Consider the following 17,443-nt stretch of genomic DNA (forward strand, 5'->3'; position numbering starts at 1 on the left):
AATATGGAAATTACTGTATCGATAAGAAAAGATGTTTCTCTATTAGCCAAAGTTATTTTGGCCGTGAAAAAATTCAAGAACCATCATTAAAAGCCTTCATAATGCAAGAAAAAAGTAGCAAAATTTTGAACACCACTAGCTGAAACAAACGTAAACCAAACTAATACCTCAACAACTGTTTATTACATTCGCTTTGATAGTATGACAAGCATTGCCACCTGAAGAATAGAATGACCTGAAAAAAAAAACTTAGTTATAATAAAATGTGTTCATAAACGCTAAGAAATTATATTGAAGTCCTTACGTTGCTTAGAAAAACTTTGAAAAAATAAGAAAGTTGATCTCATCAAAATTCTATGGAAATGACCTTATGATTTTTTCCCAGGTTTAGATGACTGCATTTCTTAGACAAGCTATTGAGGTAGCGAATGTGATAAAGAGTAAGATAATTTTTGGAATTAAGTAAGAAATAATGTTGAAAACACCTTTGTGCAAATTTAATTTTCAAGCATGAAGTAAATAATTGAAGAACTCGATTGTTTTTCAAAATATCATGATAGTTTACATGGAACGTAAAAATGTGGGATGCAATATACTGTATTCTGAAAACAATTGGTTAAAATTATCAAAACACATCTTTTTATTAGAAAAACAAAGTGTATTTATAATTTCTGAAACAGTCTATATCCCTGCAAGTTTCACATCGGTGACCCTCTCCTCATCGCCAGCCCCAGTCCCCGGCTGTCCTACGAAAGGAGGCCAAGGACTAGGATCATGACGCGGAAAAAGTCCTCCAATGATCCCCTCCAACATCTCTGGAGATTACTCTGTAGGAGCCATCACACCTCTCGTCTTGGCCATAACGATCCTGTAGGCGTCACCCCACGGGTTCGTATTGGCACTCTGACAGTGACCCTCAAAGCAGGCCTTTTTGCTTGCTCTTATCTCGGTCTTAAGTGCGGCTTTTGCAGCGGCGAACACCACCCGCCGTTCGTTTCGCTCTTCCTCTGATCGTGCTCGCTGCATCCGCCGTCTAGCCCGTAGGCAGGCGCGGTGCAGGTCTGCAATCGCGTCGGTCCACCAGTAAGCCGGTGGACTCCCATTTCTAGGGTGGACTCGCCTAGGCATGCAAAATTGCATATCAACTTCCTACCTGCAAAAAGAAATCAAATATATTTATCATATATAGTATCAGACAATAAAATGCACCAAAGCCGTTTTCCCATACAAAATAACATACAGTTTAAAATAACTGCGAACTTTTGTAGCAATAGTTATCACCGAACTTTTTCAATAGTTTTTGAGAATAGAAATGTTTTGTAGTTAGTCTCAGAAAAATGAAAACAATCGGTTGAAAGATAACTGAGATATGGCAATCTAAAATTGACTACCCAAGTAACCACGGTGCTGAAGCCTTATTGCATGCAGATATACGGTGTATTTAGTGCAATCATTACTTTACATGCAAACTTAAGGTTGATTTAAAGTGGAAGTGGGCAATTATACAATCAAATTAAGATTATACTGGTATAATCTTGAAGCAGTCGCATAATTGCCCATTTTAACTTTAAATCAACTTTAAGTTTGCATGTAAAGTAATGATTGCTCTAACTACACCGGATATCTGCATGCAATAGGGCTTCAGCATCGTGGTTACTTGGGTAGTCAATTTTAGATTGCCATATCTCAGTTATCTTTCAACCGATTGTTTTCATTTTTCTGAGACGAACTACAAAACATTTCTATTCTCAAAAACTATTGAAAAAGTTCGGTGATAACTATTGCTACAAAAGTTCGCAGTTATTTTAAACTGTATGTTATTTTGTATGGGAAAACGGCTTTGGTGCATTTTATTGTCTGATACTATATATGATAAATATATTTGATTTCTTTTTGCAGGTAGGAAGTTGATATGCAATTTTTCCTTCTATTTTTTGAAATTATTATTAATCAAGCTTCAAATATTGAATACACAAGAACAAGAATCACAAGAAGAACAAGCATAAACGGTTCACTTTAAATCAAGCACCATATCGTCAAACATGTTCATTTTATGCGAAAATACGCAAAGGTAAATAACCTAACCATTTAATTAACCATTTAATCAATAACAGATTTTTTCACAGCTCAATACGCAAAATCAATCTCCCACCTTTCCTCATTCTTAAGGTTACGCAAAACTTTAACGCCGCGCGCATGTATAAAGAGGTTGCAATGCCTACTCTCAAATTCAACGGTGTATTATGGACGATGTGAGTTCTTGGACTTGCATTATTGGAGACTTGGCTTGGCCCGATGACCCCCTTGCGCATCAATAAAACAAAATAACAGGACTGCCAGGATGGCCTCCATGGTCAAATGGTAGCGCGCGTGGAACAGTTCCACCAAAGGAAGGTGGATCCATAGGTTGATCCCTAGGATGGATAGTTGGATCAACAGGCGTCATGGGGAAGTAACATTTCACCTGACTCGGGTCCTTTCAGGCCATGGCTGCTTCCGACAGTATCTACAACGTATCGGTCGTGCGGTTTCTGCCGAATGTCCGGTTTGTGCTAGTTTAGAGGAAACGGCAGAACACGCTTTGTTCGTGTGGCCGCGTTTTCTCACAATGCGTGGCCGCATGCTTTCAACATGCGAGGAGGACACAACTCCGGACTTGTCCAGAGGATGTGTGGGGATGAGTTTGACTGGGATGCCGGCTGTTTCAACGGCTATCACCCACATCGACTTGGAGCTACAGAGGAGGTGGCGAGTGGACTCGGAGAATGGCTATACATAATGATGATAATAGTTGGTAAATATCGATTTGAAATGATGTGTTGATTGCGAGAAAACGCTGCTGCTCTTTTCAATTTAGATACACAATATTTCTGAAACTACATCAGTTAGAATTTCTAAATTTTGAATTTCTCTTATTTTCTTATTTGTAGACAATTTTAAAGCAAGAATTGGAGAAGGCCATTATTTGTTACTTTTGTCCGCCTGATACCCTATAGAGCACTTGTTCCATACTAATATAAATATTAACTAGCAATCCCTTCATGTGTATGATTTCACGCTGAATTTAACAAGGTTTTTATTCTCTGTGTCAAAAAATACTCATACATACATCAAACTAGGGTAGCGAACCACTTGGGCAGCGGCCGGTATTTTGGGCACTCTTCGCCATAACTCAGTCAATTCCAAACCAATTGAATTGAAATTTTGTATAGGACTAGAGACTATACGTATCTCATCGCGTTCCAAAAATTGTGTCAATTGGTCAAAAGTGCCCAAAACAGGACCCCTGCCGAGATGGTTCCACTCGGTTCCATCAACAACCCATGATCAAAATTCCTTGACCTCAAAAATGTTGCATTTTTTTAAATCATCTGACCGAGCAATGTATACTCGAACTACTGAATGACATAAAATTGAGTTTCATTAACATATGGGTATGGAACGGTAAAAGCTGGGTATTGCGTGATTCAGAATTCAGATATTATTGAGACCATTAGCTTTTGCCCAGCAACTTCTATCCCTACCTCCATGTGGTACTGGTTGGAAATTGCAAGAAACGATGGTAGTACAGCACCATGGAAGCTAATTTAATGGGGCACATTCGGTGTAGGTAGTACTAAATTAGCAGTAATGAGCTGAATTTTAGTATGGTGAGAAGGTCAGTTCTCTGTTTCTGCAATGAAATGGTGCAAAAAGCGTGGGTATTATGATTCTTTGCCTTATTTGACGCTGTTTGAGCAAATCTCTGGATAACTATGTTGTTTATGTTGCAAGAAATGAAGAAAACAATAACACTGTTGCCCAAAGTTTTGCTCAAACAGCATCAAATTAGGCAAAGAATCATAATACCCAAGCTTTTTGCACCATTTCATTGCAGATACAGAGAACTGACCTTCTCACCATACTAAAATTCAGCTCACTACTACAAATCTAGTACTTCACCGATCTGTCCTATTCTGAACTGATAATGTTTGTTTTATTTTTGGGATTTCCCGATTGTGCCATTGATTCTGGCTAAAAGGAACCAAATATAATCCAGTTATTCATACAATTCTTTACTACCCTGATAGACGCCTTTCGCATTTCGTTCTAACAACATGAAGGCTCTAGTGTTTTCTCTCCTGATGATTATATTAGTAGATGGCGATAGAAAATTTTTCATACCGAATTTGAAGGTACGTAAGTTCTTAAAAAAATGAAGACAAAAGTCAGTTTACTCAACAAACAAGAACATTTTCAGACAAACTGGCACATGGCGGTGGAGTTCTGCATCACGATGGACATGAGATTGGCATCGATCGAAAATCAGACGAAAAGCGACGCAGTTAAAAAGTATGTGCTCGAATCGGATAAATTCGCGAATGTGAGTCGGTTGTGGATCGGTGCCAGCGACCTGGCTGCAGAGGGTAATTTCACGTGGGTTCATAATGGGAATTCTCTGACGTATACACGTTGGAATGAACGAGAACCAAACAATGATAAGCGCAAGGAACACTGCGTGGAACTAACTCACCACACTGGCTCTTGGTTTTGGAATGATATGAACTGTGAATACGAAACGTACTTTATCTGTGAAGAAAACGATCGAATGTGTTGATGTAAATAAATTTAAAATGGATAAAGGACATTTGTAATCTATGACTCACTGATATCAGGATACCGTAATCCGGGGTATCATTGATCAGCGGGGTAACATTGATCGGCTTGACCCACCTCATGAAATGTTCAAACAAGCATTTTACATTGAATAAGTTTCTACTATGGAATGGTATATCGTAATCTTCTATCATTTAGCTACTAAATGACATGCAATTTATGAAAATTGAATTTTATAAACATTGAATTAAATCGATTTTTCCATAACTGTGTTTCGTAACGCAATGAGATACATTGTCAAACATTCATGCTTGGCGTGAATACTAGATACAATATGAGGTTCGAAATCACTGTATTACTTCAATATGATATCCTAGAGTTGGATTTAATAAACGAAACTTTCATGAAAATGCTATTTTTCAGTAAAATATAGGATTTATTAAAAGTCGGCTATCAATCCCTTAAGCCTTTGCCTACCTTTAGGCGTTATAAGTGGTTTAGAGGATTTTAATCCTAAAATAACTAAAAAGTACATTATTTGTAAGAATTTGGACAACATATTCGAAATCAGTGACCCCGAATTCAGTAAGTAAGGGTATTTTCAACACAAATGAACATTGATCACTGACATGATCAATGTTACCCCAAATCAACACAATCAAAAATTAGATTAAAACGCCTATTTAAACATGTTTTAAACTTTTACAATACTTTTTCGAGCAGCTTACACATACTCAGAGGGCCAGTACTTCTTTTAAAAATATAAAACATGTAACGTTTGCTTTAACAAGAGAATTATTCAAGAAAGATAGAAAATTCTGATCAATGTTACCCCGGATTACGGTACATACAAATTCTTCAAAGGAGGGGAGCGGGTAATACAGTAAAAGATTTCAAATGCAAATGTATTCAACTAGACAATGCTGAGGGTGACAGGGTTTTGATGTTAGTTCGAGTCAAAATCTGTTCAAAATGGCACATCTGAACAATTTCCACGAAATTGGACTTTACTCAGAAACGAAAAAAAAACCTTATTGAAAATTTCACAGAATATAGCTTATGAAATTCCCTTCCATTTTTTTTTTTGAGATTTTACTCGGATTTTGAAAATAGGTTTTCCAACCGATTTTCCTCGACAGTGGAAAAATTGTGGAAAACAGTTTTCATCTTGTGTTTTTTTTTCGATTGCGGAGAAAAATTCGCTTGTGATTTCACAAAAAAAAACGAAATGTCTAGGATGCTTTAAAGTAGGTAGGTGGTGTTTGTGGATTTTTTTATTTTCCTCTGGGGTTTTCTGGAAAATTGAGCGATGCTGATTTTCTTCAATTTAGTTTTTGTTTATATACAGGGGCAAGCCTCGTTGGGAGATTAAACTGAATACGTTTATGAGAGGATCGTAGTAGTCAGTGCGCGCGGACGGTAGTTCAAATTTTTCTGTCACGATTTTTCTTCGTTCTCGTGAATTATTTATTTGTTCAGCAAAATCTCATTCCGGCTAGGAAATCGTCTGTCACTTTTTCCTCGATGATACGTGGTGTTCCGTTTGGCCGATATATTTGCAAAACGGCTGGAAGTGCTTTGCCCCCGGTTTTTTTTTTCAAGATTTCTGATTAGCGTTGCTGCAAAGAAAGTGTTGGAATTCCTCTCATGTGATTTATGGGGCCTCCACGTGCTAATCGATTCGGCTGGCTAAAGTGTTTCGAACTCGTTAGGCTGGCGAAAGAGTGCACATGCTACTGTGAATATTTTTGTATTGATGATTTTAGAAGAAAGAGTGTGTAACCAGTGGTGTGTTGAAGTGTCCAAGATTTGTGAGATTATCGTGATTTTGTTTATCGTTGTGTTCAAATCTTGTACCAAGGAAGTCCTTAAATGTCTGAACTTGCACACTACCCAACACCCACTGTGATGTAACGCAGCTAGGAGTTCCGCTACTCACCACCAGGCATCGCAGAAGGACATGTTGGGCGGCCATTGTGGGTGGTGTAAAGGGGCCATGATGGGGCGAAATTAGATTGGAGGAGAAATTTCAACGGTCGAAGGAGCGCGCAAAAACCGCCATCGCTTAACTGGCAATTAGCTTGCAACTTTTGAAAGCGAAGGACGTGTTAGCTATCCACGAAATACCAAGTCACCTTGGATATTCTAAAATTCACTGTGAAAGTGAGGTTCATTAAAAAGCCAGTAAAACGGAAGTGCACAATACGGAAAGCATCCAGGTAACTTCGTGATTATTCTGTGCTCAGACCACCTACCATTCTAACCGCCTGCATCATCCATATAACCCAGGACCCCTGTGCTATAGTTTTAAATAGCCTGTGCAGCTAGTACTTACCTGGCCGGAGAACTGCCGAAAGTACGCCTTAACGCCGTTAGAACCATCCCTGGTCCGGAGATTGGCCCAACCGTCAAGAACGCCACTCCGTCGACTGAATAGACCATCGTTGGCCATTCAGACGCCACACAATAGAGGCGCGGCCATTTTGGAAGCGTGTCCTGGAGTTCACGCGCTCAACCAACCGTCGCGACTCGGTCTGCACCGAACGGCCGCCCAACTCAACGCAACGGAAGACGACAAGCAGCGGAGGACACCACGGGAGAGACGGAAGAGCAGGTGTAGTAGCGGAACCAGAAGAAGGGGCCCCGCCAAAAGTGAAGAAGAAGCAAGAAAGAGGTAGGAGATAGATAGTAAGAAAGTGGGAAGAAAGTAGTCAATAAAGGTACCTAGTTTGTGTAGAAAGCGAAATAAAGTGGGTTTGTGTTCAATCGAAGTGTTTAAGTGTTTCCTTGGCCGCGATAGTCAAGCGCGTACGCCGACCCTGAGGCAGTTGAAGGAGGGGGGTCTCACCAGTGCTGGGCAGGGATCGCCCACTAGTTACACTTGGCGCCCAACTGAAATTTGCGTAGACTATCAGAGCCCGGGTACACTTGAATAGTGATTGCGTGTCTTTGCGGAAGTCTCTGGGAAAACTTCCAGACTTCGCGGACGAACTTGACCAAAGCACACAAAACAGGTAACCGATTGATGAATGGGAGTCAATATAATCGATTCTTAAAGAGGGGTCTTGGATGTGAGTGAACGGTCTGACTAGCTACCAACATTTGAGCAAAACTTAATAAAAGCATACGAACGAAGTCGGAGAGTTTTCGCGGTGAATTCCGGAATCTCGAACAGTGTTGTGTGGTACTCAGACTGTGAAATAAAACACCAAACAAAATCGAAACGTTTATTTGGAATAAGCGAGCTAAAACTAGGATTTTTTTTTAATATTATTTGCTTCAATAGGGAGCGTGAACAAATTTTAGGTTTTCAAATTTTTTTACAGCTTTCAAGCTAACGGAAGCGTTTTCTAATTAGGATTTTCAAATTTGGTTCAGTGGAGACCCCACTTGAACACCGTTTTAGTTTCTTTTCAATTTTATTCTGATTTTCTTAGTTGAATGGCACAGGAGATGGCTATGCCCCAGTTCGTGGCGTGGTACCACGCGATGAATCCTGGGCATCTCACCCTCGATGAGCTGGAGCACGAGATGAAAATCAGGGACATTCCTCTGGACGTCTCTCGTAGCGCAGCTGAGCGGACACTGCGTAGCCATCTGAAAGAGGAGAAAGGCAAGTCTGAGATTAGAAAGCGGTTTGTGAGTGATTCTGTAGTTGCTGAATTAGAGGTTTGTGACGATAAGCTAAATGGGATTAAAAACCACCTGGACAAGCGAGTGTCTAAAAAGGCACCAGACCAGCTGTTCAAAACCAGGTTAATTCACATTCTCTTCCGAATGCAGACGTTGAAAGACCACGCAGAGAAGGAAGAGGATTTGAACAGCCTTGCAGTGATTGCTGGTGAGTGTGTGAAACTGCTCAATGTGTACTATTCCGCCACCTCTCACCTCTCAGAAGTGCGAGATGCGGAACTGGCGATAATAAACGAGAGTTTGAACCACATTAGGCGTGAGCATGAGTTAGGTGAGGGCAATGTAGGAGAAAATGACGCGAATGGTAGGACAGATGAAAGATCGACTGACGAAAGCGTGGTCGAGCCCAACGGTAGGAATGTGGATACAGATAGGGAGAATACAGGTGGTCAACCCGAGAAAACGACAGAGAGTGAGAAAGAGGGATTAGCAGCTGAGATCCGACAATTGACGACGGTAGTGACTCAACTACTGCAACGCATCACAGTTCTTGAGGCTGGTCAACCCGTTGCTCAGTCTCAGAATTTACATGCAGGTACCGCTAACAGCACTCAGATTGAGAGACACATAGTAGAGGAGAAAGATGTAGAAGTAGGGCAGGAAAAGTCAATAGATTTCTTAGGCTGGTTGAAGCAGAGAAATGAATCGATAGAAACGTTGAAAAATTCAAATGAAACGAAGAGCGTAGATGACAAACTGAATGAGAGGAGAGAAAGTAACAGGTCATTGAAGAGTGGGAGCAAGTTTCCCATTCATAAGTGGTCTGTAAGATATGACGGAATGGATAACGGTAGGAGGTTGAATGAATTCTTGAAGGAGGTGGAATTCAACGCTCGCTCGGAAGGATTTTCTGAAGCGGAGCTGTTGCAGGGTGCTCACCATCTATTTACGCAGAAGGCGAGATCCTGGTTTATGGAGGTTAGTGGAGAGATAGGGTCGTGGAACGAGCTAGTTAATGAGTTGAAGAAGGAGTTCTTACCGGTCGACATTGACTATGTCTATGAACGGCAGGCGAATAGCCGGAAGCAGGGTCCCAGAGAGAAGTTCCAGGACTTTTACTTGGACATGGTCCGGATCTTCCGCAGCATGTCGAGCCCTTGGGACGAAAAGCGAAAGTTTGACGTCCTTTTCCGGAACACGCGTGAAGACTGTAGGATCGCAATGCTGGCAGCCAATGTGAACACGATACCTAAAATGAAAGATTTTGGTAAGCGTTTTGATTCCATAAATTGGCAAATGTACCAACGGAAAGAAAATAGGTTTTCGCGAAGAGAGGTAGTTCAAATCGACGAGATTAGAGGTCAGCAGCGGGTTAGAGATAGTCAGGACAGGCACAAGAACCAAAACCAAGATAGGGAGGATTGGAAGAGTAGGAAGCAGTTTCACCCAGACTCTCAGCAGTTCCCGAAACGTCCGTGGAAGCAACAGCAACCCAATAGCCAGAAATCCGATGAAAAGCAGAGAGAGCATGAGAAACCTAAACCAAAGCCTGACAATGCACAACGGCAAAACAACTCAGCTCCTGGAACCAGTGGAACAAACACGCTTCAGAGAATCGTGAATGCGTATGTTCCTCCCGGGAAGAATGTTTGTTTAAATTGCCATGAAAGTGGGCATAGCTTTGAGGACTGCAACAAGCTGGACTCAGAGCGTAAATTGTTTTGTTTCCGTTGTGGGTTCCCAGGTTTCAAAACTAAAAACTGTCCATATTGCCAGTCAAAAAACTTGCCCAAGACTGCCTAGAGAGGCAAGACAGTCTTGCAATGATCTCCACAAGACCTCACACAGAGCCGGCAGTTCCAGACTCTCTCGAACAGCTGGGTTACTCACGAGTGAGTGGAGATACTGCTGATGAGGCCGAGCTAGCAACCATCCTCGTGACTCTCAGCGATGACCCCAGACCATTCGTGAGAGTGGAAATGCTGGGGATCCCAATAATTGGACTGCTAGACAGTGGAGCAGCTAAAACAGTTTTAGGCATAGGCTGTAAGAAACTAATTAACGCCTTGAAATTAAAATTGAGACCCACGAGAATTGACTTGAAAACCGCTGGAGGGCAAAGTTTAGAGGTTTCTGGGACAACTGACGTTCCAATAACGTTTAACGTAGAGACTAAACTCTTACCAGTTCTGGTCGCTCCAAACTTGAGTCGTCGCTGCATTCTCGGCTACGATTTCTGGCAGGCTTTCGGGATCCGTCCTACGGTATCTCAACATATCGATGCGATCGACGAAGCTGAAAGAGAGCCATTAGAAAAGATGAGTGAGTTGAGCGAGGATCAAAAAAGGCAGCTGGAAGAAGTAAAAAGTTTGTTTCTCCCAGCGAGTCCAGGCCATCTGGGCAAAACAGTTCTCATTGAGCACCACATCGAGCTGAAGGACGAGTTTATGAAGGCCGATCCTGTTCGAAAGAACCCGTACCCGTGGAGTCCTGAGATCCAGAAAAAGATCCACCGTGCATTGGATAATATGATCAGGGACGGAGTGGTCGAGCCTTCGAACTCGGATTGGGCTTTACCTGTCGTACCCGTTAAAAAGCGCGATAGCGATGATGTGCGGCTGTGTCTCGATGCTCGAAAGCTGAATGAGCGAACAAAGAGAGATGCATATCCTCTCCCACATCAAAATCGCATCCTCAGCCAACTTGGTCCATTCAGGTTCTTAACAACCATTGACCTTTCGCAGGCTTTTCTGCAAATACCTTTGAACCGCGCTTCGAGAAGATTTACTGCTTTCTCGGTTCCGGGGAAAGGTCTTTTCCAGTTTACTAGGTTGCCTTTCGGACTAGTAAATAGCCCGGCAACACTTAGTAAACTCATGGACAGGGTCTTAGGACATGGCGAACTTGAGCCCGCTATATTCGTGTACCTCGACGATATAGTTGTGGCGAGCCACACTTTTGAGGAACATGTCGCGAAGTTGAGGGAATTAGCGCGAAGATTGAAAGAGGCAAACCTCTTCATCAATCTGGAGAAATCAAAATTCTGCTGTCACGAATTGCCTTATCTGGGATATATCCTTTCAGAAAAAGGATTACGGCCTAACCCGGATCGAGTCCAAGCGATCCTGGGCTTTGAGGCACCCAAATCGATAAGGTCTTTGAGAAGATTCCTCGGTATGGTGAACTATTACCGCAGGTTTATCGCCAAATTCAGTGAACTCACTGCACCTTTGACGGATCTGTTGAAAAACAAACCCAAGAAAGTGCGGTGGAATGAGGCAGCAGAAAACGCGTTCATAGCCATCAAAGAAAAGTTAATTACTGCCCCCGTGATGGCTAACCCTGACTTCAGTGTACCGTTCTGCGTGCAGACGGACGCCAGCGATACAGCACTCGCAGGTGTGCTCACTCAGGTCCACAATGGCGTGGAAAGAGTGATTGCGTACCACTCGGAGAAGCTGAAAGGTGCCGAACTTAATTACCATGCGGCGGAGAAGGAAGGTTTGGCAGCCCTCCGCTGCATCGAAAAATTTCGATGTTATATCGAAGGCACACGCTTCACTCTCGTCACGGATTCATCGGCACTCTCATTTATCATAAGAGCCAAGTGGAGATCGTCATCTCGCTTGAGCCGATGGAGCATCACCCTCCAACATTTCGATATGGAGATAAAACACCGTAAAGGGAAGGAAAATATCGTCCCCGATGCTTTGTCCCGTTCTATTGAAGCGCTGGATGTAGTAGAGTCGGACAAATGGTACCGTAATTTGTTTGAATCGGTTGACAACGATCCCGAAAAGTATATCGACTTCCGGATTCAGGACGGAAAACTGTTCAAATTTGTAGCCGCACAGTCAGATGTGTTGGACTACAGATTTGAATGGAAAGAGTGTGTACCAGAGTCCGAACGCCAGCGCATCATTAGACTGGAACACGACGAGATGATGCATATCGGATTCGAAAAGTGCATCGAAAAGGTCAAGCGTCGGTACTATTGGCCCAGAATGAGTGCTGATGTTAAAAAGCACATTGCAAAGTGTGAGACTTGCAAAGAAAGCAAGCACTCCACCATATCCACTGCGCCGGACATGGGAAACCAACGGATAGCCAACAGACCATTCCAGATTGTGTGCATGGACTATATCCAATCACTTCCTCGAAGCAAGCAGGGCAATGCCCACTTATTAGTCGTCTTAGACATCTTTTCTAAGTACTGCCTGCTTGCTCCGGTGAAGAAGATTGCGTCTGGAAACCTGTGCACAATCCTGGAAGAAAGGTGGTTCCGTAAGTTGTCCGTCCCGCAGTATGTCATAACTGATAATGCGACGACCTTCCTGTCAAAAGAATTTCAGGATTTGTTGAAGAGGTACGAAATTCAACACTGGGCTAATGCACGACACAGAAGCCAAGCCAATCCCACAGAGCGATTGAACAGGACCATAAATTCGATGATTCGAACGTACGTCCGCACTGATCAAAAGCTCTGGGATACTAAAATTTCAGAAATCGAATTCGTCCTCAACAACACAGTACATGGGTCAACAAAGTTCTCACCTCATAGAATTACTTCGGGCACGAGATGGTCACCCGTGGTTCGGACCATCGCAGAGAGGCAGAGAGTGAGCTCTCAGAGGATGATCGAGCTGAGAAGCTGAAGGGTATCAGCAAGAAGAACTGCGACCTCGTCAAAGAAAACCTGAAAAGAGCATATGAGAACACCAAAACCCAATACAACCTACGTCACAAACGCTACTCACCTACATTTACTGTCGGACAGCGAGTTTTCAAGCGTAGTTTCGCTCTGTCCGAAGCTGGTAAAAACTTCAACGCGAAGTTAGGCCCACAGTATAAGCCGTGCGTCATCGTCGCTAGGAAGGGTAATAGTTCCTACGAGGTGGCCGACATGAACGGTAGGTCGCTGGGAGTGTTCTCCGCAGCGGATCTAAAAGCCTGAAAGGAGAAATTTTATGAATCATACGTGATATCATAAACCTACTAGCCTGATTCTTGAGTGAGGGAAGGTCAATTGAGAGGAAAGTGACTGATCCGTGAAAACTCCATTTGGATCAGTCTACTTGAATCCTATTGCGTAATTTCCGCATCGAGGATGGAATCAGGACTAGAATAGGGGATAGGTGCCTGCAGTAAACCTCCCTGAAGAAAATGCATTCAACAAAAAAAAAATCATGTTTTAATGTGTTATGTTTAATTGTTTTATAAAATTTTGTTTCGTATGTCCAATCACTTTTTGCAAATTTATAGTTCTCCGTTTCGCACGTTATGCAGTTTTCTGACTTGCATGCAATATCGTCATTCATCATTTGAAATTGCATGTAGATCAGTCTACAATGCAGTGTGTAATAGGGTGTGAGGGTGTGAGTGTGCATTGATTTATGAATGGCCTAATCATAATCAAGACCGAATCCACACGTGCAATATCCTTGTTATAGCACTTAGTTTTAGTCGGTTTGATGTACATAGTACATGTCACTTATACATTTTATTCATTATCACCACCATTTGGTACTTACCTTTTCAACATTCATGCAATTTTCATGGTTGATGAACTTCTAGCTAAGATCAGCAAAAAAAAAGGAGATTTTGAGAAATAAGCTATCAAAATGATCAACTGGCCAAATTGTTTTCTTCGACGCGTCATCAAAATGATAATAAATTCTCAAAATGCACCAAATTTTAACCGATTTTAGCCACAAATTCATCAAACTAATCCGCACCATACCACGTTTCACCATATTGTAAACACAATAGATTTGACAGTTTGGTTATTCATAGTCATTCGTACGCACACACTGATAAGACCGATAATGTCATCAAAGCCACACACTGAACGAAAACCCCCGCCGAACGGAAAATGATTCTTCATTCAATGCGATACAGATCCGCAGAATCTCAATTTCGAATGATTTCACAGCAGAATGATTTTACTGCCTTCTACTGAATAAAAATCATCCTATTATAAAACAAAAATAGACGCAAACATAAATGATTTTTCGCTTGACGTTTGTTGTGAATGATTATCATCACCAAATCATCAGATAGCATATTCCACTGTGTTCCATACCGAAAATCATTCGACCATTGAACGAAAATCCCCACCGTCCAACGATTGAATCCTCATTCGAGCGTATGCTCAAGAGCTTATTCCCAAAACTGAATGACAATCCCGACCGAATAATTTTCTAAACAACAATGGCGGATTTTTATTCACTCTTTATATTCTATTATTTTGTATGTTGTCTGCCTTTCAGTCAAATATGAAAAGATGGAATTAACATATGAGCATTATGCTAAATCAAGCTGAACATACTTTATCAAAGCCGCGTTCCGAAAATCATTTAGTTTTAGTTTGATTTTCATTTAGCTGTTGCAGCGCCATGCCAGTTAAAAATTTCAAAGTTGAAGTGCCGCAGGAAAGGTGTCGCGTAAAAGTGTTTGACTTCGGTGAAGTGTGAAAAAAGTGAATGTAAGATTAAAGTGAAATGTGATTTCTGTATACGAAAATTCTAAATAAAGTTTAATTCATACAATGAAAATGTGTTATACTTTTTTTTTCAAAACATCTAATATTACAACCATTCTACTAGTTTGCTTGGAATTGACTTCAATTGAAATCAGTTTCGTTCAAACTAGTTGTGATGGTTGTAATATTAGCTGTTTTGCAAAGTATTAGAAAAAATGAAATACATACAACAACGTCTATATGAGCAACATCAGATTTTGCAAACAATTTCATTCATAAAACGACCGGTGGACTGTATGGGTTTTGAATGATAATCATCCGCACCTGGATTTGTTTTGATTCTGAATTGTATGATTATAATGGTTACTTTAAAGGATTTTTATACCGTGTGTTTTGATTCTGTCAGATAAGCATTTGAATGACAAACTTCCAAAAATCATCTGATTTTAGGCATGGGGCTCGGATGAGGCAATTTTCATTCAATTTCTGGCGGGGATTTTTGTTCAGTGCAGTTGATTTCACTGATGGGCTCTGACTCCGACATAGTGAAACGAAACGTTAGTGAAATATTTCATACCGTACTCTAGAGTAAATTTGTAAATGTTGTAAATATTATTCCGGAATTCTTTTTTTTAATACCATGGTAGATTTAAGCTTTGCATGATCATTAAAAATGATAAATGCATGTTTTAAAATGTTATTTTAATTCTTTTAATTTGTTATTATAGAATGTTCGTATATATTTTAATTCGTATTGCTTCAATGTTGGTCCAAATTTTATGTACAGTTTAATGGGTTCGCTGGAGACCGGAATCGTAAGATGTTGATGGTCAGTAGGAGGCCAAAGCCTCGAAACAGAGTGGAGTTGGAATACCAACGATGAAAACTTATGACCCCGACCCAAAATATGGCTGATACTAATAAAACGCTACTTTTTCCCTAGCTTACAACTTTGATTCGTTATTTTTGAGTCGGTTTGAGATTTTCAGGAGTCAATTAGTGTTAAAAAAAGAGTGTGTGAGTAAGTTTTGTTCTGTTTGTGAAGACCCTGGTTCAGAGGTACGCGTCACAAAGTTGTTGTTCTTGTGTATGAAAACAAAAAAAAATCGGCTCCACCGAATTTTTTTAACCCGAGCGGGGGGAGAGTGTAACCAGTGGTGTGTTGAAGTGTCCAAGATTTGTGAGATTATCGTGATTTTGTTTATCGTTGTGTTCAAATCTTGTACCAAGGAAGTCCTTAAATGTCTGAACTTGCACACTACCCAACACCCACTGTGATGTAACGCAGCTAGGAGTTCCGCTACTCACCACCAGGCATCGCAGAAGGACATGTTGGGCGGCCATTGTGGGTGGTGTAAAGGGGCCATGATGGGGCGAAATTAGATTGGAGGAGAAATTTCAACGGTCGAAGGAGCGCGCAAAAACCGCCATCGCTTAACTGGCAATTAGCTTGCAACTTTTGAAAGCGAAGGACGTGTTAGCTATCCACGAAATACCAAGTCACCTTGGATATTCTAAAATTCACTGTGAAAGTGAGGTTCATTAAAAAGCCAGTAAAACGGAAGTGCACAATACGGAAAGCATCCAGGTAACTTCGTGATTATTCTGTGCTCAGACCACCTACCATTCTAACCGCCTGCATCATCCATATAACCCAGGACCCCTGTGCTATAGTTTTAAATAGCCTGTGCAGCTAGTACTTACCTGGCCGGAGAACTGCCGAAAGTACGCCTTAACGCCGTTAGAACCATCCCTGGTCCGGAGATTGGCCCAACCGTCAAGAACGCCACTCCGTCGACTGAATAGACCATCGTTGGCCATTCAGACGCCACACAATAGAGGCGCGGCCATTTTGGAAGCGTGTCCTGGAGTTCACGCGCTCAACCAACCGTCGCGACTCGGTCTGCACCGAACGGCCGCCCAACTCAACGCAACGGAAGACGACAAGCAGCGGAGGACACCACGGGAGAGACGGAAGAGCAGGTGTAGTAGCGGAACCAGAAGAAGGGGCCCCGCCAAAAGTGAAGAAGAAGCAAGAAAGAGGTAGGAGATAGATAGTAAGAAAGTGGGAAGAAAGTAGTCAATAAAGGTACCTAGTTTGTGTAGAAAGCGAAATAAAGTGGGTTTGTGTTCAATCGAAGTGTTTAAGTGTTTCCTTGGCCGCGATAGTCAAGCGCGTACGCCGACCCTGAGGCAGTTGAAGGAGGGGGGTCTCACCAGTGCTGGGCAGGGATCGCCCACTAGTTACAAGTGTTTGCTGCAATTGTTATTCTGCTAGTGATTAATGTTTGTTTTTCAACAATTGGGCGGCGTTCAAAGTTGGAAACAGTATCGCGGAATCAGATAAATCGGTTTATGGAGTGAGTGTGATGAGAAACGGGTGGAAAAGGAAGAAACAGAAGTAGCTATACCAGTGGCCTTCGTCGTTGATTGAAACTTTAAGCAAGCATAAACCGTTCCCGTATGTTTCTGGTCAGAGATGGTTCTAATCACAGTGGTATTGGAATCCTTAATAACGGAGACCTGGTGAGAATGTTCCTATTTATTGTTGCATATATTTATCTAATAATAACCATTTAGCATGTATGCGTGAAGGGTGTGGGATCAGAACTTCTTCTCGTTTCAGAGAGCGAGTAATGGCGCTTAAGCCTAAGCTTTCGAGCTAGGTCATGAGGAATAAATGCCTATGTCCCATCCCAGGAGAAAGAGCTTCGACGGAGTGACATTAGCCTT

At 41.8% G+C, this 17,443-nt stretch overlaps 1 protein-coding gene across 1 annotated transcript; it reads right to left on the reverse strand.

Moving 5' to 3' along the window:
- Positions 1–8,012: 8,012 nt before the first annotated feature.
- Positions 8,013–13,964, reverse strand: LOC134287175 (uncharacterized). The gene is made up of 5 exons (XM_062848835.1): positions 13,929–13,964; positions 12,987–13,179; positions 10,414–10,524; positions 9,269–9,478; positions 8,013–8,193 (listed from the first exon to the last, which is right to left on the reverse strand). Exons 3-5 carry the CDS (start codon positions 10,503–10,505, stop codon positions 8,016–8,018), a joined length of 480 nt encoding a protein of 159 aa, XP_062704819.1. The 5' UTR covers positions 10,506–10,524; positions 12,987–13,179; positions 13,929–13,964; the 3' UTR covers positions 8,013–8,015.
- Positions 13,965–17,443: the final 3,479 nt, after the last annotated feature.

The sequence above is a fragment of the Aedes albopictus genome, chromosome 2, assembly GCF_035046485.1.
Source record: "Aedes albopictus strain Foshan chromosome 2, AalbF5, whole genome shotgun sequence".
Lineage (NCBI taxonomy): Eukaryota > Metazoa > Arthropoda > Insecta > Diptera > Culicidae > Aedes > Aedes albopictus.